This window comes from Otolemur garnettii, unplaced genomic scaffold, assembly GCF_000181295.1.
Source record: "Otolemur garnettii isolate 467f Iridium unplaced genomic scaffold, OtoGar3 scaffold00046, whole genome shotgun sequence".
Taxonomy (NCBI): domain Eukaryota; kingdom Metazoa; phylum Chordata; class Mammalia; order Primates; family Galagidae; genus Otolemur; species Otolemur garnettii.
The window spans coordinates 8933166-8959478 of NW_003852441.1; the positions used below are offsets into that span (position 1 = coordinate 8933166).

The window sequence follows — 26313 nt, forward strand, 5'->3', positions numbered from 1 at the left end:
CCACAGGAGAATTTGAACAAGCTGATGACCAACCTGAGGAGCACTCACCCCCACTTTGTACGCTGCATCATCCCCAATGAAACCAAAACTCCTGGTAAGGCATTTCTGATATCCCAAGAAGAGTCTTGTGTGACTCCTCTTTTAGACTATTAAGTAGAAAACATACCTTTCCTTCAGGTGCCATGGAGCATGAACTTGTCCTGCACCAGCTGAGGTGTAATGGTGTGCTGGAAGGCATCCGCATCTGTAGGAAAGGATTCCCAAGCAGAATCCTTTATGCAGACTTCAAACAGAGGTTTGTATCTTGTTATTTTTCCCTTTCAACATCTCAGTCTGTTCAACATTGCTATGTAATTCAAGCATTTTTTTTTACCTTTTCCTTGAAAAACGAAATGAAATTAACTTGAAATGTGATAAGAGAAAGAAACCCTGTGATTGCATTAATGTACACAGATATGATTTAATAAAAAAAGAGAAAGAAGCCTAGCTTTATAAGTTTTTAATATTTTCCCAAGTTTTACAGAAAGCACTGTTTGATTTTTAAAGTTTTTTGTTCTCCAAAAATTAATCTATCATCCCTTCAATGACACCACCAGAGCTACGAAGTGTTTCATCATTTTTTTTTTTTTTTTTTAGTGAAGAAAAGCTACATTTTTACAGTCTTTTTATTCTGACAGATACAAAGTTCTAAATGCAAGTGCTATCCCAGATGGTCAGTTCATTGACAGCAAGAAGGCTTCTGAGAAACTTCTAGGGTCTATTGACATTGACCACTCCCAGTATAAATTTGGTCACACTAAGGTATCACCAGTTCCAATTTTTATCTATCATAATTTAATCACTTTTGGACTTTCTCATCAATGGAAATAACACTTAACTTGATCTTTGTCAAGGTTTTCTTTAAAGCTGGCCTGCTGGGAGCTCTAGAGGAAATGCGAGATGAAAAGCTGGCTCAACTCATCACACGCACTCAGGCCATCTGTAGAGGGTACCTGATGAGAGTGGAGTTCAGGAAGATGATGGAGAGGAGGTGAGGGACCAAGCACAAGTCTTCCTTCCCTCTGCAACTTTCATCACTGAATTCCACGCAGTCATTACTTTTGTTAAGTCATGGTCAATTTCCACGTTCTTCTCCACTTGCATCTTTTTTTCTTTTCCTACAGAGAGTCCATCTTCTGCATCCAGTACAACATCCGCGCCTTCATGAATGTGAAGCACTGGCCCTGGATGAAGCTGTATTTCAAGATCAAGCCCCTCCTTAAGAGTGCAGAGACAGAGAAGGAGATGGCCACCATGAAGGAAGATTTTGAGAAGGCCAAAGAAGAACTGGCTAAGTCAGAGGCAAAAAGGAAAGAACTGGAAGAAAAGATGGTAGCTCTGATGCAAGAGAAAAATGACCTGCAGCTCCAGGTTCAAGCTGTGAGTATTACATATTGCACAGTTCAACCATATCTTCTTATCCATTCACTGACTAAATAGGAGAATTTTTTCCTAGGTTTAAAATTAAACCATTTCCACTAAAACATTGCTTGCTATTGTTTACCTTTCAAAATTACTGACTCATACATAAAGAAGCCATAGATGCAGAGTCACAGGTCATGCTGTGTGTGCATTCATACATAGCTGGTCATCAGTGAGAAAAGTCATAAAAATAGCACTACTCATTCTTTCTTTGTGGAATTTTCTCTTAGCTTAGATTATTCTTTCTCTAGCAAACATTTTTGTGCATAAAATAGAAGTTAGGTTGTTTTCACCAGGGCAGTAAAAGGACTAAATTAATTTCCCCTTTAACATGAGAAAACTGAATCCTAGAATGAGCAAATGATTTTACAAAGTTCCAAAGCTAGCAAATTGCAGATCTTTGCTAACAATCTACTTTTCCTGAGATGACCTTCCACAAGTGAATTTGGAGAAAATATGTTACCATATTCAACCAGGAGACTGAAATTATGTCTTTGTTTGATTTTGAAACTTGGCAAGTTAACTGGCTAGGTGTTGGTGAAACTGGTAGGGTCCTAGAAGTTTCTACCTTTCAATAAATTGTTATGTTTCCAGATATAGTGAAAATGCTTAATTTCTCCCTTTAGGAAGCAGATAGTTTGGCTGATGCAGAGGAAAGGTGTGATCAGCTGATCAAAACCAAAATACAACTTGAGGCCAAAATCAAGGAGGCCATAGAGAGGGCTGAGGATGAAGAAGAGATCAATGCTGAGCTGACGGCCAAGAAGAGGAAACTGGAGGATGAATGTTCAGAACTCAAGAAAGACATTGATGACCTTGAGCTGACACTGGCCAAGGTTGAGAAGGAGAAACATGCCACAGAGAACAAGGTACAAATTATGACCCATTTTAGACTGCTTACAATTACTAACTTGTTATTGGAATATTTTATTTTTTTTATTTTAGAGACAGAGTCTCTACTTTGTCACTCTTGGTAGAGTTCCATGACATCACAGCTCACAGCAACCTCCAGCTCTTGGGCTTAGGCCTCCCAAGTACCTGGGACTACAGGCGCCTGCCACAATAGCCTGGCTATTTTTTTGTTGTTGTACTTTGGCTGGGGCCAGGTTCAAACTTGCCACCATCTGTATGGGCCAGTGCCCTACCCACTGAGCTACAGGTGCTGCCCTGGAATATTTTAATTGGAAACTTAAAATTACTGAATGTGAAATAAAAACACTGTTATAATTATGCCATCTCTTTAGTCTTTACCTCCTCTGTCTATTTACCTTGACCTTTACCTTGTATTTTTTTTTTAGCCTCATAGGTCTGGGTTAGCTTCTGGTTTCCATTTTCCATCTCACAGTAACATTGTCCTGAGATATTACTATACTGTGTTTTTCATTGAGATGACAAGTTGTAATTAACATTCTGGTCATCTATTCAAATCTAAAGGTAAAAAACCTCACAGAGGAGATGGCAGGCCTGGATGAAAACATAGCAAAGTTGACCAAGGAGAAAAAGGCCCTCCAAGAGGCCCACCAGCAGACCCTGGATGACCTGCAGGCAGAAGAGGACAAAGTCAACACCCTGACCAAAGCTAAAACCAAGCTAGAGCAGCAAGTGGATGATGTAAGTGTGAGAAATAAAACATTTCCCTTTAAGATAAAGTTAATAATTGTGACACAAAACCATCACTGGTGACCATAAGCCTTTAACTCCTGGTTTGAAAATAATCAAATTCTTATGCTATTTGAGGTACATTTTTAAGTTTTTTCTTGTGTATTTTTGAAAGTTATAAAAGGGCTCAGTGCTTAAGAACTGAAATAAATAAAATTCATTATAAATTTAGCTTGAAGGATCTCTGGAACAAGAAAAGAAACTCCGCATGGACTTAGAAAGAGCCAAGAGAAAACTGGAGGGTGACCTCAAATTGGCCCAAGAATCCACAATGGATATAGAAAATGACAAACAGCAACTTGATGAGAAACTCAAAAAGTAAGTGTTGCATAATTCAGCTATTACCTGCTTATATGTCAATGCAGATGAAATACATGTTAAAAAGATTGCGAAAATATTATTTCACGACACACAGGAAACAATGAATAATGACATCTTTGCCTTTTTTATTTAAAAAATGGTAAGTTATTGATTTATAAAACATGTACTACTTTTGTCCTCAAAACTAACAGTATAAAGAAATTGAATTACACAGAAAAGACCGGTAAGAAAACTGACTATAAGCTAATGTGTTATTCTAATAGGAAGGAATTTGAAATGAGCAATCTGCAAAGCAAGATTGAGGATGAACAGGCCCTTGGGATGCAGCTGCAGAAGAAGATCAAGGAGCTACAAGTAAGCACATGATTCCATCAGCCTAATTCAATAGAAAAAGATTGCTGACATGAGGGAGGTGAGTTTCTATTTTTCATCATTTCCAGGCCCGCACTGAGGAGCTGGAGGAGGAAATCGAGGCAGAGCGGGCCTCACGGGCCAAGGCAGAGAAGCAGCGCTCTGACCTCTCCCGGGAACTGGAGGAGATCAGTGAGAGGCTGGAAGAAGCTGGCGGGGCCACTTCAGCCCACATTGAGATGAACAAGAAGCGGGAATCTGAGTTTCAGAAAATGCGCAGGGACCTGGAGGAGGCCACCCTGCAGCATGAAGCCACAGCAGCTGCGCTTCGGAAGAAACACGCAGACAGTGTGGCTGAGCTCGGGGAGCAGATTGACAACCTGCAGCGGGTCAAACAGAAGCTGGAGAAGGAGAAGAGCGAGATGAAGATGGAGATCGATGACCTTGCTAGTAACATGGACACTGTTTCTAAAGCCAAGGTATTTATTAACTTTTCCCCTTTTCATCTTTATTTGCAACAATTCAAAATAACCAAATGTATCTAAGACTATATCTATCCCAACTGCACACACATTAGATGTTATCTGAAGTTTAAAAATTATTCCTAAAAGGCATTATTGTATTGAATTGAATCGCTTAAGTTCTCATTATCTCATTTGTAGAAAACACAAATCAAGCTGTTGCTATTATCAGGAAAGAATGCAAATTATAAGAAAAACTTATCTAAAATCCAAACTCTACGTGATGCAGGATTTAGATGATGGTTATACTTTGCAAAAGAAAATAATATAATCATTAATTTAACCAGAATCATATGCTTCTACTACTTTATAGGCACCATGGAGAATTTTCACAGAAAAGCAAATAAAATTCAGCCTCTTTCTCCACAAACAGTTACAGATCTTAAATTCCAGCATTACAAACAGAAATGCATTCTCTCTTCCTGTTTCCTATTTCCCATCCCAGGGAAATTTCGAGAAAATGTGCCGCACCCTAGAGGACCAACTTAGTGAAATAAAAACAAAGGCAGAGGAGCAACAACGATTAATAAATGAGTTGTCAGCCCAGAAGGCACGTTTGCATACAGAGTCAGGTCAGTAAATGAGTATCACAGGCCTTTGGAGAGATGAGGAATGAATGGTGAGCTCTGCCCATCAAACACAAATCATTTCTCTGACTGTGCACATCCATTTATTATACTTTAGTTACTGCTTCATCTTTTTATTATGAGATAGTAAAAAGCAACTTACAACCTTACAATGGTTGTAAGCTATAAGTGTGGGAAAAAATTAAGTTTTCTGGGCTCTGGAGATTTTTGTTGCCTCAGCATTACTCAAAGTTTCAAATCCTAAAAAATAAAAAAGTTCATTCATTTTTTTTAAAAAGAAAGAAATAACTTTCTCCACAGCACTAAAGATCTCAAGTTATTCTTTTCATCATATGAAATAAGAAGGTTATAATATTGTTCCATTCTTTAAATCATTCTTTACCTGAATAAGAGAACTAAATCACTGATGGTTTTTCTTCCACAGGTGAGTTTTCACGACAGTTAGATGAGAAAGATGCTATGGTTTCTCAGCTATCCAGAGGCAAACAAGCATTTACACAACAAATCGAGGAATTAAAGAGGCAGCTAGAAGAGGAGACAAAGGTGAGAATCCTCCAGTGGACATTTTAAACTGTGAAACATGAAGCACTACTGAACTTCACCTAGAGAATATTAATGATCAGAAGGTAAACTTGTATTACCTGCTTTTTGGTTGGTCTAGGCCAAGAATGCTCTGGCTCACGCTGTGCAGTCCACCCGCCACGACTGTGACCTGCTGCGGGAACAGTATGAGGAGGAGCAGGAAGCCAAGGCTGAGCTGCAGAGGGCAATGTCCAAGGCCAACAGCGAGGTTGCCCAGTGGAGGACCAAATACGAGACGGATGCCATCCATCGCACAGAGGAGCTGGAGGAGGCCAAGTATGGGTTTTTAATGAGGGGGACGAGAAGAAATAAAAGTAAAAGTAAAAATAGTGAAGGAAAAATAGAACAAAGAAAATATTCCAGGCATAGGAAAAAATGAAGGATATCAGCCTATTTCATTATACAGTAGGATATTCCACCATATTCTTACGACCAGAGCTCCCCTCTCATTCTGGCACAAAAGCATCTTAAATTTCTTTCTATCAAAATGGATTATCAATTATCACCATGTACTTCATGAATTAATTTCCTTTAATAAGAGGAAAAATAAAGACATTGAGACTATACAGTACATTATTATAAATATTATAATTAATAGTAATCAGTTTTTACTTACCTGGAGTATTGAATATTTAGAATAAAGCTAGCATACCCTGTCATCACTTCAACTACCAGTATCAATGTATTTGTTCTAATTATACATACTGTTTGTGGATTAAACTTCATGGGAGTTATGTATGAAAAAAACCCTATGTTTCTCATGAAGGAAACCTTCCTAAATTTTATTTATCTCAGAATTAAGCAGAATGAGAGGGTTTAGCAAACATTTGCAAAAAGAACATTCTAGGTAAGAGTGTGGGCTGGGAGAGTTTATGAATTATATAGGTTAGTAAAGGGATTAGTAAATAAGACTTTGAAAGGTGTTTAGGAAATGCAATAATGGAAAAAATATTTATTGTCTAGCGTCACCAAATCCAGAAAGTAACCAATATGACCCTGAACATGTCACACTGGGCCAGTTTCCTCATTTGTAAAGTAACAAGGATCCTACTAGAAAAGGAGACTATAAACTAGATGCCTCCTATTCACTGTTGCTATTTCTTCCTCACCTGCACGTTTTTACATTGATCATGTAGCTCAAGGACTTACATTCTCTCTCTCTCCTCCCTCCACACTGACAGACACAAAGTGGCTTCATAGATATATATGTGTGCACATGCACATACACACACACACACACATTATGTTTATGTGACCTGAGATAAACTCACTGGGGAAAAAAAAGAATTCTACAAGAGCTAAAAAGAGTACTGAGAAAGTATTTTGGAAAAAATTAACAACTTGTGGACACAGGAACACAAAATCTTGGGGGAAATACGCTTTCCTAGTCAGCAGCTTTATAAAGTTCACTGTGGTGACTCTGAATCTGCTCTTGGTCACTCATACTGACTTACTTTTCAGGAGGAAGCTGGCCCAGCGTCTGCAGGATGCTGAGGAACATGTAGAAGCCGTGAATTCCAAATGTGCTTCTCTTGAAAAGACAAAGCAGAGGCTACAGAATGAAGTGGAAGACCTCATAATAGATGTGGAAAGATCTAATGCTGCCTGTGTAGTTCTTGATAAGAAGCAAAGGAACTTTGACAAGGTGATCCACAATCCTGGCCCCCTAGGGGGAAACTGGCACTATACTTGGTTTCAGAGGCTTACTGTCCATGTACTTTCAGGTTCTGGCAGAATGGAAACATAAGTATGAAGAAACTCGGGCTGAACTGGAGGCCTCTCAGAAGGAGGCCCGTTCTCTTAGCACTGAGCTGTTCAAAGTGAAGAATGCCTATGAGGAAGCCCTGGATCAACTTGAAACTCTGAAGCGAGAGAATAAGAATTTGCAGCGTAAGTCACTGCAGTCTTTCTAGTTCAAAAATGACAGGGATATATCTTTTCAATTTTTCATTCTCCTCAACTGAATTTTGGTATCTTATTATTAAACTACAGAGGAGATTTCTGACCTGACTGAGCAAATTGCAGAGGGTGGAAAGCATATCCACGAATTGGAGAAAGTAAAGAAACAAATTGATCAAGAGAAGAGTGAACTACAGGCATCCCTAGAGGAAGCAGAGGTACGTTTCATTTGCTCAGTTCTATATTATAAATAAATTGAAAAATTAATGCAACTGAGATTTATCATGTTGCAAACATTTTAGGGGATAACATATGTAATTCACTGAAAAACATCAAATGGTACTTGAGAGTGCAGAGTTAATAGGATACATCAACATGTATGAAAGTTTGTGTTTTTTTAATGCCTTCTTGGAGAAATCATCATAATACAAAAGTGGGGGGAAAGCTCTTTAGGTGATCTCAATAAATGTTGCTTTCATCCAGGCATCTCTTGAGCATGAGGAAGGCAAAATTCTTCGCATCCAAGTTGAGTTAAATCAGGTAAAATCTGAGATTGACCGAAAAATTGCTGAAAAAGATGAGGAAATTGATCAACTAAAGAGGAATCATCTGAGAACTGTAGAGTCGATGCAGAGCACCCTGGATGCTGAGATCAGGAGCAGGAATGATGCTCTGAGGATCAAGAAGAAGATGGAGGGAGATCTTAATGAAATGGAAATCCAGCTGAACCATGCCAACCGCCAGGCTTCTGAGGCAATAAGGCACCTTAGAAACACACAAGGAGTACTGAAGGTACACACATGCTGTCAGATAGTCTGGGTTGTGTGACTTACATTTTAATATTTTATGAGGATCATAGGTCATAAATCATCTAAGTAATATGGCAAACAGTTAGAAAATGTATGCACACTGCTGAAAAAGAGCCTAGTTCTAAAAGGCCCAGGTAGACGCTTTGTCACCTGCAGAAAAGACACGTGGTGATGTGTGGGGAGACAGAGGAAGTTATGAGAGAGTTTGGTTACATGCCACTGCTCAAACCGCTTCATTTATCTGGACTTTATTTGTTGATATATAAAAGAACACTACTAGACTATTTGGTCTTTAAGGATGCTTTCCTGATCCAAAATTTTGTAGATTTAGCCATGGTAATTTTTTTTAATGATCTAAGCTCAAGAAGAATATAACATCCTGTTCTTTTGAGTAGAACTGCTACCTAAACTACAAAGAATTTGTTATTAATGGTACTTGCAGATTGATCTTAATAAGTTAAAGTATGACTAAATAGGAACAAAGTGTGTACAAGTGTACTATATTTGTATTTGCTTTAATTAGAGCATGAGTAAGACTCTTTTTCTCTTTCTGTGTAGGACACTCAGGTACATTTGGATGATGCCATCAGAAGCCAAGATGACCTTAAAGAACAACTGGCAATGGTTGAGCGCAGAGCTAATCTGATGCAGGCTGAGGTAGAAGAGCTCAGAGCATCCCTGGAACAGACTGAGAGAAGCAGGAAAATGGCAGAGCAAGAGCTTCTGGATGCAAGTGAGCGTGTGCAACTTCTGCACACTCAGGTAAGGTTCAGGATTGGAAGATAAGCTTATTCATAAGGTAAGGAGTAATCTTGGCATGGGTCCCTTGCTACAGTTCTGGAACATATATGTAGGGTGATATAAGTACATACTGGGACCTAGCTGGTTCACAAGTATATTGATGAGCTGGAATAATTATATGGACTTGAAATAACCTCAAGTTCTAGAAATTGTAATAAAGAACCAGAGAATTTTGCCTGCCAATAACTATAATAACCTCAAGTTCTAGAAATTGTAATAAAGAACCAGAGAATTTTGCCTGCCAATAACTATATACACAACATTGGTAGCCATCTTGTCATTTGTAACTCTAAAGTGCACATAGATAAGAAAATAGAATAGAGGAGAAAAAAGATAAGCCACTAGGTAATATTTGTGTATCATATATACACATAGGCTAACTTTATTTCAAACTAATGTGGACCATCCATACAGCTAGTTAGTATTTGTTGTATACAGTGAATTTGTTAAATAATGGTGGTATATCCTCATAATGGCTAATATGCAGCCATTGTAATATGCGTCACTGCCATGGAAAGATGTTCACATGATAAATGAAAAAAGCAAATTAAAAATAATAAAGGATATATGACTATTTTTTTCTGTGTAAAAATAGAAAGGAAACATCCAAAAGGATAAATAAAAGTTTATCCTTTTATTTTATCTCTGTTCAGAGAGAGTATGATAATCACTTTTTTCTCTTTTTTGGGCTAATTTGAATGTTGTACTATTTCACAATAAACATATATTATTGTATACTTTTGAAAGTTGTAATATATAAAAATAGCCAGTATAGAAGTGTTAAAATCACATGCTACATATAATTTTAAATTAAATAAATATGCAACATTTTTCTTACTCATCATGAACATCCAGGCTTGACTGGATATTTCAAATAACTTCAACCTTCCAAAAACACATGGGATTCTTGGTTCATTTTTGTACCAATAATGATGCTACTTACACACTTATAATATGGAACCAACAAATATGAATGAACAGCTAAAAATCAATAATCCAATTTAAATGAGCTACACAGTACTACATGGCATATATGACTTTGGTTTGGGTGTTGTGTTTTATGCTCACAAACACCACTGAAAATAGTCAAATATGTTCAGTATCATAAATTAAATCTTACCTGGAATATTTTAGAAGTTTTATTTACAGAGATGGGGTAGACAGGAGAAAAAGCATAACTTAGAATTAACTTCTGATTGGATTTTTATTCTAAACATTTTGTATGATCAGTAACTTAGGCCTGTATATACTACTAGTTAAAATGACAATGTGGTTATAATTAAATGTGTACTTTTCTTCGTTTTTATTAATTTGAAACAGAACACCAGCCTTATCAACACCAAGAAGAAGCTGGAGACAGACATTTCCCATATCCAGGGAGAGATGGAGGACATTGTCCAAGAAGCCCGTAATGCAGAAGAGAAGGCCAAGAAGGCCATCACTGATGTGAGTGACAGGCACTTTCTCTATTAATTTGTCAGTGAGATTTCCTGACATCTCTAGCTTTTTTGACTTTCTTGATTTATTTGCTATACAGGCTGCCATGATGGCTGAGGAGCTGAAGAAGGAACAGGACACCAGCGCCCACCTGGAGCGGATGAAGAAGAATATGGAGCAGACGGTGAAGGACCTGCAGCACCGTCTGGACGAGGCTGAGCAGCTGGCGCTGAAGGGCGGGAAGAAGCACATCCAGAAACTGGAGGCCAAGGCGGGTCTCTATAACTTCAATTCCTAACCTGTTCATGCAGCTAGTTATAGCCAAACTGTTAAACACTTTTGTTCTCTTGTAGGTGAGGGAGCTTGAAAGTGAGGTGGAAAGTGAACAGAAGCGCAATATTGAGGCTGTCAAGAGTCTTCGCAAACACGAGAGAAGAGTGAAGGAACTCACTTACCAGGTGACCAGAGTTTTTGTATTTTCTAGGCCTACAACATTCAAGAAAATAAAATGGGTTATTTTCAAATAATGGCACTATTTGCTACCTCTTTCAGACTGAGGAGGACCGCAAGAATGTTCTCAGGCTGCAGGATTTGGTGGACAAATTACAAACCAAAGTTAAATCTTACAAGAGACAAGCTGAAGAGGCTGTGAGTATCTCCACAGTGAAAAGATGCAGGTTTTAAGGGGTCTGAAGCTCATGGAATTTAAAGGGTTTTATTTAAGGCAAAGAATACAAAATTGGGAATACAGAAAGAGGTATGAAAATGAATATTTAAAATGAGAAAAAGAACTACAAATTACTAGAGCCTTAGAGATTTGAGTTTATTTCTCCTGAGATCTCTTTAAGCAATTTTCCAGACATGGTAACACAGAAATGATTTTTTGTTTCAACCCCCTCCCTCCGTTACACAGAATACCCTATAACTCCCACCATTCATAGGGTCTGTGCAAATGAGGGCCTGATACTAAGCCTTATTTAACTTGATGATAAATCCATTTGGGCACGTTTTCAATTTGGCAACAGTTATTTTTTCGCATCCTGTTACTTCTGAAACCTTCCTTAAGATTCTCTATCCCGAATACCACCACTGTAGCTATTTTTTAAAGTTTATTTTAAGACACGCGATCACATCAGATTCCCTCCCTGCTACGTTGGTCTCTCTGCTGTCACTGTAGCATCTTCAGTTTGTCAGGAAGCGAGTGGTCAAGTGGTGGTAAGCACACTCATTCACATAGGCAAGTTTGTAGGCTGTCCTGCCCATCAAGTAATTGTGTCACCAAACAACAGAACGTTTTGCTTTCCAATTGATGAAGCAAATTCTGTAGCTGCGTATAGGCAGAAAGGCATTAACAATCAGAAAATGTCAAACTTTCTTGTTCTCTCATATGCATTTCTGTTCTTAGGAGGAACTATCTAACGTCAACCTTGCCAAGTTCCGCAAGATTCAGCATGAGCTGGAGCAGGCAGAGGAACGGGCTGACATTGCTGAGTCCCAGGTCAACAAACTGCGAGTGAAGAGCCGGGAGGTTCACACAAAAATCATTAGTGAAGAGTGATTCACTCTAATGACAGAAAATGTGACTGAAGAAATACACAAAATGTGAAGTTCTTTGTCACCGTCCTGTCTCTTAAGGAAATAAAGCCTGCAGAGAATTTTGCAGTCTAAAAATACACTTGTTTCTTAATTATAATATCTATGATGCTGTTAGAACGAATTCCTTTATTCAACATATGTTGAGCTTCTACCATGTACAGTTAGAGATAATGACAAAAATTAGTGTAGTCAGTGACCCAAGTTTAATAGGAGGTGAATGAAACAAAGAGCTTTAAGGAGATGCAAAGGGAATAAATACACTTTCAGTACCATTCAACCAATTTTACTGAGTACTAAGTACATGTCTGGTGCAGAAATGGGCACCAGTGATATGACAGTCATCCCTGTCTCTGAGGAGCTCAGTCTAGTGGGGGAGAGAGCAATCCAAACAGACTTGGAGCAAAGTACATACTCTTGACAAAAGAATGAAATAAAAGTATAGCAATAACATAGAGTGAACTGCTAACCCAGGGTGTCCAAAAAAGCTTCTCAAAGACTGAGCCAGTTCCTAAAAGATGAGTAGACAGTTATTAGGTAAAAAAGAAAAGGATATGGCCATCCTAAGAAGAGAAAAGAAGCATGAGATTTCAGAGAAGTTTAAGCATGGGCTTCATAAGCAAAGAGTAGCAGCTGCAGCCAGAAGTGGAAAGTAAGGCCTGACTGTGAAGGGTATGGCCTCACATGCAGTGCTGATGAATTAGGACATACATCATACTGGTCAAATTTCTTGAGGAGAGTTGATAACAATTCTGGAAGCAGTGTGGAGAAGTAAGATGGGAAAGGCCACTGCCTGCAAAGGCTGTTTAGAAGGCTGTTTTAAAATGGATTAAATTAGAGATGATGCAGTTGGACATGAACAAAATGCAGAATAAAAATAGGATTCTAGTACCAGTTTATAAAGAAAGGGCTGGGAAAACACTGACGACATTAAACTGCTCACAGCATTCAAACTTCCCAGTTACTTTGTGATTATAGATTTCATTTTCTTCTGGAAGAAATTCTGTTCCTCTGAACCTCCTCCCTCTTCAAGAAAAATGGTCATAACTTTTTAGATAAATTTTCCTGTTGGCCTTCTAATTTCTACATAGAGTTCTGCTTACCATGGAAATCCTTGTGAAATCTTCCATGATGTGGGAATCCTAATTAGCAATGAAAAACCTACCTCATAAAAGGGGTAGAAAATAATTATGAAGAATACTTCACCTTAGCCATGATGAAGACTAGTAAAATATCCAGCCTAGAGTAGATCTTTATTATTACACTTTAATTAAGTTCTGTAGAGCTTAACTGCTTTATTATTCCATCTCCCAATAGAGAGTTGAGAATGGATTCCATTACACATGGGTCAACTATTCTGGATTCCTAGATTAAAGTAGTAAGTGCAGAGTCACAGTAGTTCTGATTAATATTCTCCTTCATCCTCCTCACAGATTAGGTGATTTATAGACTTATTTCCTTCTCTACTACAACAAAGTCACACATGATAATTGTGGATTACTTACCACACTTTTTGCCTTTTCTGTAATTGACATGAGGCATTACTGAGATGAGGGAACTGTTTCTAACAGTTCTATTGATGCTGAACATGAAAACTCAAACAATGCATGCAAGGGGAAGATAGTAGGCTGTCTCTAAGAATGAACACATTTGAATTAGGAGCAATGGAGGTGGCTACCTGATTCAAGCATCAAGATTTATTGTCACAGAAAGAGACTGAGAGTTAAGGAAGATTGTGAAATGTTATAAAAAGCAAGGGACTTTTTCTCTAACTTGTAGATAAAACATTTAAAATGTACACATAGGAAATTAAGCAGAGATGACCATGCTCTAGTGTTTTAGGCAACCAGTCAGGCATTATGACACTGATAAACCTCCTAAAAATCTATAATAAGGCCAGTATATATTCTTCTCTACATTCTGAGACTGTAAAGACCATGGCTACTGGAAGCAAATTCTGGGACCACTGACATACTAATACTGGAAATATCGTAAGTCTTTTTCTCTCTACTCCATTCATAAGTGTTCAAATAACCAAACAGAAAGCAAGAACAGAAAAAATCTCAAGATCCCTCCACTTCAAAACATCTCTTTCTCAATAATTGGTAGAGCTAAGAAAACATCAGTAAGGAATATTCCACTTTTACATAGATGGAGTAGGTGTACTTTTCCTTATTCCTCTCACTAAGTACAACAAAAAAAACCCCACTGGACATTATATATAAAATGAATATAAGAGGCACTGAAAGATGGAGAGGGGAAGATGGAAAATCTAGAGACCTTAGGACCCAAGGAATGACATGGTGGTAAGTTCCTCGGGTTTTCTTTTTGCCTTATATATCCCAGACTTAGAGCTGAAGAAGCAGGCAACACAGAAATACAAATGGGTGCAAATTTTAAATGCCCTAATGAAAGCCTTTCTCTTTAGTCAGAGTACAAGAAATTGGCATCCTAGTAAGACAGAAAATGTCCCCACATCACAAAGTCCCAAAGTTACAGATGCTGGTATGGGTGCAGAGAAAAGGGAACACTTATATACTATTGGTGAGATTGCAAACTAAATAGCCGTTTTGGAAAGAACTATGGAAAATCCTCCAAGAACTAAAAGTAGACCTTCCATTTGATCCCACAACCCTGTTAATAGGTATCTTCCCAGAAGAAAAAAATTATTTTACCATAAGGAAATTTGCACTAGAATATTTGTCGTAGCTCAATTCACAATCGCCAAGATGCAGAAATAATCCAAGAGCCCATGAATGAATATACTATGGTATATGTATACCATGGAATACTCTTCAGCAATAAAAAGATGGAGACTTTACATCTTTTGTATTTACCTGGGAGGATTTGGAGAACATACTTCATCCAATGTATTCAATACTAATATGAAACCAGTAGATGAACAATTAAATGCCCACATGATAGAAAAACATTAAATTCAAGGAAAGGGGGAGAAGGAAGGGAGTTTAGGAAGCTCTTCCCTAACAGGCACGATGTAGGGGTGTATGGTACACCCCCTGGGTGAAGGGCTCAACGACAACTTGGACTCTACCTGACAAATGCAAACAGTGTAACCTAATCGTATATACCCTATATTAATCTACACTTTTTTAAAAAGAAAATGTTTATATGATAACTGCTCTAGTCAAACCAAACAACACAGTAAAAATTTGTGACCACACCCCACTCACAACAAAAGTCAAACGTAGAGCTTATATTTCTACCTTTACAAGGCTGGAAAAGGGTGCCCCAATACCATAAATGCAGTAGTGTCAGGGGGTGCCATATAGGAAGAGAGAAATTTCATCCCTGCTGGCCGGTAACGAACCCTCTACCACTGAAATCAGCAGTGTTAACACTGAGATCCTTGACTCCCACCCACTTAGGAATAACAGGCACCTCTTGTCCTTTTCACTATCAGAGAAGGTCTAGAGAAAGACGGCACTTTATCATAGCCCAGTGGTAAGGCACCTAACCTCATTCAGAAATAATGAGAAGATGCCCCTCAGGAATCAACAGAAGGGAACCTCCACTTTCACCTCCACCTGAAAGTAATAAGGTGGCACCACTAGCCCCCACTTCCCTTGCCACAGGAGTATCACAGAAAGCCAGGTAAAAGGTTTAAATAAGGTCCAGAGCCCAAAAACATAATACAAGAAATGTCCACAGTTTCAAAATAAAATCACTTATTACACCAACTTTTAAAAAGATAAATGAATCTATAAAGCCAAAAGGAAGATGATAGACATGTTAAATTATCTGACAAAGATTTTGTAAATAGACATAATAAAAATGCTTCAAAGAGCAACTATGAACATACTTGAAACAAATGGAAAAAATAGAAAGTCTCAGGCAAGAAACAGAAGATATAAAAATGAACAAATAAAAATTTTAGAATTTAAACCAAAAATATGGAGAGGAAAGAGGAATCAGTAAACTGGAATATATAATAATGGAAATAAAACAATCTAAACAACTGAAAGAAAACAGTTGAAGAAAATGAACACAGAGTCTCATAAACAAATGATCTAATATACATGTTATCCAGAGTGCTGAAAGAGGAAGAAGAGAGTATGCGGAAAAAGTACTGAAACTTAAAACATTTATCAAGAGACATTATTCTACAGATTCAAAAAGGAGTTTATCTACACAAGATAAACTAAAAGAAATTCACACCAAGATATAACATACATTTCTGAATATAGAAGGCAAAGAAAAATTTTGGAAGCATCCAGAGAAAAATGACATCTTACCTATAAAAAACAATTCAGATGACAATGGATTTCTCATAAGAAAACATGGAGGCAGAAAGAAGTGATGTGATATTTTTCAGTTGAAAGAAAACAACTGTCAACCCAGAATCGTAACAAAAATAAGCTTAATGAATAACAGGGAAATCAAGATATTTTTAGATTAAGGAAAACTAAGAATTTGTCATCAGCCCACCTGCCCTAATAGAATAGCTAAAGGAAATCTCTAAACAGAAAGGAAAAAAATGAGTGAAAAATCCTTAGAACATCAAAAAGGAAGAAAAAGCACAATAAGCAAAAATAAGAGTAGATACAAAAGATTTTTGCTTCTTGGGTTTTCTAAATCATGTTTGATGATGGAAATAAAAATATCACTGTCTAGGGTGGCGCCTTTGGCTCAGGAATAGGACACTGGCCTCATACACCGGAGATGCAGGGTTCAAACCTAGCCCTGGCCCAAAACTGCAATAAATAAATAAATAAATACATAAAAATATCACTGTCTAGTGTGGTTCTAAAGGTACAGAGAGGAAATATTTAAGACAATTATAATTGGTAAGGTTAAAGGACTTAAAGGAAGGTTTTTATGCTTCACATGAACTAGTAACATGACAACAGATGACAGTGATGAGACACAGATAAAGTATCTACAGCAACAACTAAAAATGACATACAAAGAAATAAACACACACACACACACACACACACACACACACACACTATAGGAAGAGCTGACTTCCAGCATGACAGGGTGAGGAGCTCCACTGATTTTCTTCTCAGTGAAACTGGTAAAACTTACTTTTTTAAAAAAATGTAAAGCCTCTATAAATGGGCCTAAGGAAAACTAAAAGAGAAGAAATATCTTTTAAGAAAATCTATAATTCGGTAAGAAAAGTAAGGGTGTATGGTACTGAACCAAAATCACATCCTCCCTCCCACTCTCACAGTTCAGAGAGGTGGGGGTTCTACTCCAGACTGCTATAGTCAAGAACACAGTTTCCTTTCTCTCAAGCCCCCAACCAAAGGGCTTTCTTACCAGGAAGATAAAGACATTAGTATTTTTCTTCCTGTCACCAGCTACCCATTTCTGAAGCTCAGACACACTGACATTTTCTTGCTATGATAAGTGATTTTATTTTGAAACCAGGAACATTTTTGCATTATGTTTTTGGGCTCTGGACCTTATTTAAACCTTTTACCTGGCTTTCTGTGATACTCCTGTGGCAAGGGAAGTGGGGGCTAGTGGTGCCACCTTATTACTTTCAGGTGGAGGTGAAAGTGGAGGTTCCCTTCTGTTGATTCCTGAGGGGCATCTTCTCATTATTTCTGAATGAGGTTAGGTGCCTTACCACTGGGCTATGATAAAGTGCTGCCTTTCTCTAGACTTTCTCTGATAGTGGAAAGAGCAAGTGTGGTAGGGACTCTCTTATATGCCCAGCTACCACTCAAGGTACAGAGGCTTGAATAATGGGGCCTTGATGACCCTTGACCTGACTTATGAGGTGGAGGCTCCACACAAGGAGAGAGGAGCCAAGCAGTTCATCCCCCACCAAGTACTCATCTTCCAGAATGCAGGGGTTTCAATCAAACAGAAGTTTACAATCCTCCCAACCAAGAGTTCTAGAGCCTTGGCCCAGAGATTTTGCCTGGGGTGAGAAACAGGTCATAAAACACGGTTCCTAGTCTTTGCCCACAGGAACTGATTTCATTTGTAATGGAAGGCAGAGAAGTGAAAACCTAACTGTGCTTTCAAGAAGTGAGGTGACTATGGTAAAAAGAAATTCGAAGGAAATTCAAAATACAGGCTAAACTAAAGGTCAGCAAGTTTTCAGGAGAGAACCAGGTAATAATGTAGCTAGGAGGAGCCCCTCTGGGATCAGAACAAATATCAAATACTGACCCCAGAAACCATGTTTTCAAAGGGAACAGAATTTAATTTGATTAGTTCAAAGAACAATGTATGCCCAAGAGGATTATTTAAAACAATAAAGCAATCAGCCACCAATTAGAGAGTCTGAAAGCTGAGGATGGTCAGGGAAGGAGAAAAAGAGAGCCCTAACAAAATCTCTGTTAGTCCAGGGTGGCTGTGGATATACTAAAGCTGTACATTCCTGAGGAGCAAAATTAGAGACTTAATACAGTGAGTGGGAAAAAAACTTCATTAAAATAAGCCAGTCAAGTTAAAAATAAATAAGCACAGGCTTGGCGCCAGTGGCTAAAGCGGCTAAGGCACCAGTCATATACACCTAAGGTGGTGGGTTTGAATCCAGCCCAGACCCGCCAAACAACAATAATGGCTGCAACCAAAAAATAGCTGGGTGTCGTGGTGGGTGCCTGTGGTCCCAGCTACTTGGGAGGCAGAGGCAGGAGACTCGCTTGAGCCCAGGAGTTGGAGGTTGCTGCAAGCGCTGAAGCCATAGCACTCTACCCAGGGGGATAGCTTGAGGCTCTGTCTCAAAATAAATAAATAAATAAATAAGCACAGTTAGATAGAAGAAAGAAGTTCTAGTATTAAATAAGATGTGTAGGGCTGACTATAATTGACAACATATTGTATATATCAAAATAACTAGAAGAGAACACTTGAAATGTTCCCAAAATAAAGAACTGATAAATGTTTGAGGTGGTGAATATCCTAAATACTCTGATTTGAGTATTATACATTGTATATATGTATCAAAATACTACATATGCTCTATAAAAATGTACAAATATTGTGTCTTAATTTAAAAGTAATTTAAAATTTATAAAACAATTCAAAGTAATAAAAAAAAGAAAAAAATAAGCAAGAAAATAAAACTAACAATTCCTAAGGTGGACAATAGTACTGAGAGTTGCTACAATATATTATCTAAAATGTCAATTTCCAACAAAAATTTATGACACATGCAAATAAACAAGAAAGAACAAACCATATATTGAAAAAAAGCAGGCAATAGAAACTGCTTGTGATTACAGTCAGAAGTTGAATTTAATAGAAAATGCATCAAAGTAGTTATTATAAACATGTTCACAGAATTAAAGGAAACTATTATAGGAGATGAAAAGGAAATCATGATGACAATGTCATATCAAATAGTGACTATCAATAAAAAAGTAGAATTATTTTTTAAAAATCCAAACAGAATTCTAGAGTTGAAAATACAATGACAGGAGTAAAAAATTCACTAGGGGCTCATCAGTAGATTTGAACTGACAGAAAAACAATAAGTGAACTTGAAGTCAAATTGATAGAGATTATGCAAGCCAAAGAACAAAGAGAAAAAGCATAACAAAAGTGAAGAGAACCTGAGAGAAATGTAGGATACCATTAACAATACACATATATGCATAAAAGAAGTACAGAAAGGAGGGGAGAGAAAGCAGTAGGAAAAAGTCGAATGGCTGAAAACTCCCTAAATTTCTTGAAAAACAATCTACACATTGAGGAAGCTCAATGAACTCCCAGAAGAATATATTATGCAAATATGTCTATGAACAGACACATCACTTACAAATACTAGAGGTTAAAGACAAAAAGAAAATCTTGAAAGCATGAAGAGAAAAATGACTTATTACTTACTAGAGAATAGTTGATTAACAGCTGATTTCTCAGCTGAGACAACAGAAGCCAGAAGGCAGTGAAATAATATATTCAAGGTGTTCAAAGATTAAAAAACAAAACAAAAAACCTACAAAACTCCTGCCACCCAAAAACTATATCCAGCAAAGTTATCTTGCAAAAATGAATGTGAATGAAAATTTTCCCAGATAAACAGAAACTGAGATTTGTTGCTAGCAGAGTTGCCATACAAGAAATATGAAATAAACAGTTTGAATAGAAAGCAAATGACCTCATAAAGTGAGAGAGGATACCTGGAAAAAGTAAGGTCTAAGAGAACAGAGGCCTTCTCAAGGAGGGCCGAAGGACACAGCTGCAAAGTCCTCCCTGTAATGACTCAGCACATAGGAATATATAGAAACTTAACTTCTATATATTCTGGACCTGGATTCTAACACTTGATTCCACTTCTGTAAAAGCTCAAGCCACTTCTTCTGAGTGATTCAAACTGACCAATAAGAAAGGTACCTGTGGGCCAGAACTTTTTTAGTGAAGATAGAAAGGATAAGACTGAGCCAGTTGGGGAGCATGGCCATTTTGGACTCTGGTCTGCTGTTGCTCCAATGACTAGAATAAAGCCCTTCCTTTTTTAAACACAATGTTTCAGTGTTCTTTCTGTCCATTGGGCCTCAGCTTCCTGTAACATTTTTAGTTCCCTGACTGGAAAATGAGACCACCTGAGGAGAGAACAGGCTCAGATGCATCTGGTGGTTGCCATCAATCCTCTGGACACCCACAGGGGGCCCAGATCACCTGAGTGATGGCAGATTTGCCTCAACTGTGTGTATGCCTCAACTAGGGAGAGAAAGACCCCCTTGGCGGTTCTTTGAGGAGTCAAACACTGGGAGGAACTGGTACTCAGGAACTGGCACCTGCACTGAGAGATGTCTGAGGCAAGGTAGTACCAGTTGGGGCCCACTATATTTGAGCGCAAGAGGGATCTGATCAACCCCTGAGCATTAGATCACCAGCAGGACTGGTGAGAGGTGTAAGAAAGAGTGAGGGTGTGGTATAAGATGGACATCGAGGGTAGAGTTCCAACTTCTCCTCACAGGGCTGATGTAAGTGTTGGTTACCAACCATGATACCATAGGACACTTCATATGGCTAAATGGCAGTTCGAGTGGGAAATCGAGGCTTTCCAGGTTAGGAAATAGGTTGGAAAAAGGTTGGAATTGTGTCCATGTGAGTGCTTGGAGACTGACTGAGATAGATAACAATAGGTAAGGCTCTGCTTCCCCTTCACAGAGTGAAATGATTGTGTGACTGTTCCCATCTGTATCCCCATTTTTATCCCATCTGTGATGTGTTTGTGGTTTGTCTGAGGGAAGGAAATAAGAAACACACAGGGGAAGTCACTGGGAACTATGTTGAAGCATTTTAAGAAAAGGTTTACAGGAGACTATGCGGTAACCATGTCTCCAGGGAGACTGAGAACTTTGTGTGAGCAGGAATGACTCAAATGCCTTGTTGTTCAAGTGACTGTGGTATCCTTTGAGATAAAATTTTAAACCCGTTATTAAAGTTCAAATGTTCCAAGATTATAAAATTGCCATCTCTGTAGTATTTCTAAATTTGCCAGATTTGACTGTGAGTTTATGTTCTAGATTTTGAGCCTCTGAATTCTGATGTCCAGGGAAGTAGCTATGGTGGACCCTAAGGGACATGTTCCTTATATTTAGGCCAGCAGCTACAGGGCACAGGCTAGCCTACATGGCCCTTCTTCCCTGATCGAACTTTGGCCCCTGGCTATTCTAAAAGAAACGCAGTTCCAATTTCCTGCTTTCTGTCTTGAACTCTGCACCTGGTAAATGAATTAAGGACACAGGTCCTGTCCTTTGTAGCATCTTTGATGCCATGTGGCCATGTGAGACTTAGGGAACAATGAAAAGACATCAGAAATGATGCCTACATTATGGTTTCAGAGCCTTTTTCGGTAACTTAAAACCTTAGAGTCATCTTATATTCCATAAAATGTCTTTCATTTATAAAATATAATAATTTGTTTAAATTGTTTGGGAAACTAAGTCTTTTTCAAAGAATAAGATTCTTGCCTAATTAACAGGAGGCGCCTGTGGCTCAAAGGAGTAGGGCACCAGCCCCATATGCTGGAGGTGGTGGAAATAGCCCGCAGCAAAAAAAACTGCAGAAAAACCCCCAAAAACCTAATTATCAGTTAGCCAAGTGAATAATTAACTTCATAGTAAACTGTGATCCTGTTTTGTGAAAAGTGGTTTTTTGAGAGTAAGAAAAATTAGAAAGGAAAATGGCATTGTATAAGAAAGGATCTTGTGTGGTAAATTTTGTCCTATAACACAATGACTGGTTATTTAAGAAAATGAAAGGCAGGTAAAACCAGAAGGTTTAGTATGTTTTTAAATTGTCTGCAGATTGAATAAGGCTCATAAAAGGAAATTTGTGAAGGAATTTGCATGTGATCCAGTTGGCTCTGTATTGCCTTTAGAATCTTTTGGCTTGTGATCTTGTTTGAATAAATGTTTTAAGCCTTTGATATTTGACCAACCTTCCAAAATCAAAACTCTAAGTTTGTTCTTTTTGAAATATTAAGACCACTGAAAATCTGAGAAAGACATATTAGGCTTATTTGGTACATTAAAACTGTATAAGAAAAATTGTCAAATCTGAAATGGTGGTTACTTTTCTATGGATTACTTTTCTAAGGATTCTATATATAGGTTCTAATATTAGAAAATATTAATCTGTCTTAGTATATTGTCAGTAATAATTTTATTCCTCTCAGAAAGTGTTTTTGTAATTAAGTGGCTAAGTCCAAAGTTTGTCCTTTAAGGAAAGAAGTAGAAAAGGTTGGCAAGTTCTCTTGAATTCAAATTTCTGATGGCTTTGGAGATTAAATACCATCAGACTAAAAGGAATAAAGGAAATTTCCAGGACTTTAATTAGAAAGCTAACATGTCGGGGCAGCACATGTGGCTCAAAAGGGTAGGGCACTGGCCCCATATGCCAGAAGTGGTGGGTTCGAATCCAGTCCTGGCAAAAAAAAAAAAAAAAGCTAACATGTTTATGAGTATTGCTAAGCTAACTTCAAACAGAACAGAAATCAGTTACATAGAACTGAGCTGATTCATTATGGCTTTTTGTTTGAAACATTGATGTTTCTTTCTGTGTTCTGTTTTCAAGAAATCAAGAAAGCCGTTTTCTGTCTTTTGAGTTCAAAATGTTTGTAGTTTTCAGCAATGTATGTAGTTATGAGCAAAATTTGAAGCATTTATATTTCTCTCTCCTTAATTTCTCTGGAATTTGAAAACCATTTGTTAAGTATTCTTAATTTCTGACAGTATAGTTATTTGCAGAAATACAATAAGAATCTGTTTTATTCTATAGGACACAACGGAGGACACCAGTTATTTTACCAAGGCTTTGACTGGAGTAGCATTTTCAGAGGTATCCAGAGTGGTTTAAGGAATTAAGGTCAATTTTATAAAGCCAATAAAAAAGCCCGCTGAAAAGACTGACCAGACACCTCATCAATAACATTTCCTGATCTCTGGGTGAGTAAAGAATGCCACAGGAATCACAATTTGCTTTCGGACCTCAAGAAAAGAAGAATTTACCCAAGGCATACAGGTATCGAATGGCACAGATGAAACCTGGGCTTTTGAGAGACTTTCAAGTCTAACCCAAGATTCCTTACAAAAGGTTCCAGAAAAACCAAATTTAAAAGATAGAAAAGCCTAGATGACTAATAGTCTTGCTGCACTTTATGCAAATAATCAGACCTGGTATATGGAAAGTACAGTTTATTTTGGCAATCAGTTCTGCTATGATTTTTTTTAGTAAAGTGAGAAATCAGAAAAATGGTTCAAAAAGAAAAAACTGTGGCCCACCTGTATTAGATTCCAGCCTTGTCTGCAATGCCAGCTCATAAAATGAGACATAGCTATTTAACTAGACTAATCTGTTAAACAGGACTAAGAGACTGGCCAAAGAATATGGAATTATATATAGTATTAATATGTGCTCTGAAGCCTTAAGGCTCAACAAAGGTAGCCTATTGGCTACATTAGAAAAATTTATGCAGTATTCAACACTATCCACTGTGTCTGTATAGATACCTCAGGAGAACTTGGAACCTGACAAAAATTTCCTAGTAAGTGTTATGGCTGCAACACGGCCCCACAAGTGGTCCCACACCCAACTGATGTTTAGGAATATTCACTTGAATTGCCCAGAACTTTGGATCAGTTCTTTAGGGACTCTTAAAAGTAAGTATTATCCCAAGAACCATGTTAAGACTATAAATAAAAATACTAATGTTCTCATTGTGTGAACCTTACCCTTGAAATCCAAAACTTGTAGATACTTGTAGGTGACTGCTAAATGGTTTCAATCTCTTACCCTGGACCCAACCTTGACTTTATCCCTGTCAGTGTAGGAAAGCCAGAAAGCCACAAACATATGCAAGATGGCTGAGGTCATGCAGAAGCCAGATGAAAGCCCTGGGGATTTCTATGAAAGACTGTATGACATACAGACTGGCCTAACCATTGTATAAAGCCACAAAGCAGGGAAAGAAAGGGCTAATAGAGTAGAAATCTGACCAACCAAAAGCCTTCAAGAGGCTAAAGGAAGAACTGTAGGCAGCCCTGGTGGCAGGTGTCCCTGATCTGGCCAGCCTTTTGAACTGTACACATCAGAAAGAAATAGAACAGCTGGGGTAGTACTTACCAGATTATAGGATCCTGGGGAAGAACAGTTACTTATCTCGCTAAGCACCTTGATAGGGTCTTGAAAGGATGGCCCCTATGCCTAACAACACTTGTAGACACTGCCATGCTGGTACAAGAGGCTGATAAGTTGACTTTGGACAGAACTTAAGAGTCCAGGTACAATATGCAATGGTCACTCTTGTGAACACCAAAGGGCACCAATGGTTGACCAACTCATGCCTCACCAAATATCAAAGTTTACTGTGTAAAAATCCAAGGTTGGTTACAGAGGTTTTATGCATGAGGCCATGCACTTAGCATAAAAGAAAAAAGAAAATTAAGAAACTTCTGGGGAGATACTGCTACATTCCTCTCTTACTCACTCTTGCCAAGAAAGTCAGTCAGCATTGTGTGACATGCAACCAACACAATGCTAAACAAGGAACATCCTTGCCACCTGAATTTCAGTCCTACAAGGAAGCCCCTTTTGAAGATGTGCAAATGTGAAGGAAACTAGAAGCCTTCACCCCACTCGTGAAATAGTGAGAGTGTTGCCCAGAGAAATCATCCCACAGTTTAGGTTGCCATTCCAGATTGGATCGCACAATGGACCAGCCTTCATAACAAAGATAGTGCAAATGACAGCCAACGCCTTGAATATCATCTGGAAACTATATGTAACATACAGGCCTCAAAGCTTGGGCAAGGTTGGTTTTATGGTTATAAAAGCAGGAATCAGTGAACTGCCAGGAAGCAAAGCTTCTTGCCCCGGTCTTGTTCAACATTAGATATTGAAAGGGTCAGGGTACTTCCCTTATGAGATAATGTATAACAGGCATACATCAATCCTCTGCAATTTACCAGAGACTCCTACAAGAACTGGGAAAGATTGAATTGCACAGGCAATCAGAAGCTCTAGGAAAAGTAGCAAAAAAGATCTCTACTGTAATTAACTGTGTTGTGTTTAGCTTCTGTGTCTATACACCCTTTCTCTCCAGGGGACCAAGTCAGTGTCAAGGATTAGAACACAGTTCCTTTCAAACCAAGGTCGAAGGGATCCTATATTATCATCCTCACCACAACCACATCAGTGAAGATGGAAGGGATTGGCTGAAAAAAGCTTCACTGCCCTTATGGGAAGCAAAAATAGATCCAGCCACCCCCTGCAAGGTAACTCTGGAGGCGGTCAACATGCCCTGCTCCAGCCACATACCAGGAGCTGGCTGGTCAATGCATAGCTGAAGCCTGAGGAAATTCCTCATGGGACTTGTCTTCATTGGACTTTGGACTTTGGGAAAGGGGCAGGAGAACATGATCTGTGTACCCAGACCACTAAGGACAAAGGGTGACTCTTTTATAGCTTTTATGAATGCAAAGGCACCCAGAGGGAGTTTGCACTCATAATTGGACACAGTACTCAATATGTGACACAAGGAAAGGTGAAAATCCATATGTATATTACAACTCCATGGAGTCCCCACCACCATGGTACAATTAAGGCGTGGGTAGAGGACCCAAGAGGAGTCACAGTTCCTAAAATATGAATACTTGTCCAGACCAGGGAAATAGGAAAGCCCAGCCAAGTGACTCTAACGTTTAATGCCTGCAGTGCTGCTACAGTGGAAATAGCTAGGGAAGAAGGAATGGAAAAGAATCACCTTAGATTTCATAGCAAAGTGCTGTGTGATTGAATGTGAAAGGTGAAAATGTATGATAGAAGGCACCTGAGATAATGAGGACTATAGCAAAAGAA

At 38.3% G+C, this 26313-nt stretch overlaps 1 protein-coding gene across 1 annotated transcript in view; it reads left to right on the top strand.

The window, feature by feature from the left end:
* Positions 1-11986, top strand: part of LOC100953557 (myosin-4) — a 24393-nt gene extending 12407 nt beyond the window's left edge. Inside the window, exons 15-37 of the mRNA XM_003791257.1 lie at positions 7-94; positions 178-295; positions 678-801; positions 894-1030; positions 1164-1419; positions 2088-2330; positions 2896-3072; positions 3293-3438; positions 3705-3795; positions 3882-4271; positions 4759-4885; positions 5325-5443; positions 5562-5758; positions 6944-7127; positions 7207-7372; positions 7475-7599; positions 7865-8173; positions 8749-8952; positions 10312-10437; positions 10529-10699; positions 10782-10886; positions 10981-11076; positions 11834-11986. Of these exons, the coding sequence (XP_003791305.1) occupies positions 7-94; positions 178-295; positions 678-801; positions 894-1030; positions 1164-1419; positions 2088-2330; positions 2896-3072; positions 3293-3438; positions 3705-3795; positions 3882-4271; positions 4759-4885; positions 5325-5443; positions 5562-5758; positions 6944-7127; positions 7207-7372; positions 7475-7599; positions 7865-8173; positions 8749-8952; positions 10312-10437; positions 10529-10699; positions 10782-10886; positions 10981-11076; positions 11834-11986 (3852 nt within the window). The remainder of the gene's footprint in view (positions 1-6; positions 95-177; positions 296-677; positions 802-893; positions 1031-1163; positions 1420-2087; positions 2331-2895; positions 3073-3292; positions 3439-3704; positions 3796-3881; positions 4272-4758; positions 4886-5324; positions 5444-5561; positions 5759-6943; positions 7128-7206; positions 7373-7474; positions 7600-7864; positions 8174-8748; positions 8953-10311; positions 10438-10528; positions 10700-10781; positions 10887-10980; positions 11077-11833) is intronic.
* The last annotated feature ends 14327 nt before the right edge of the window (positions 11987-26313 follow it).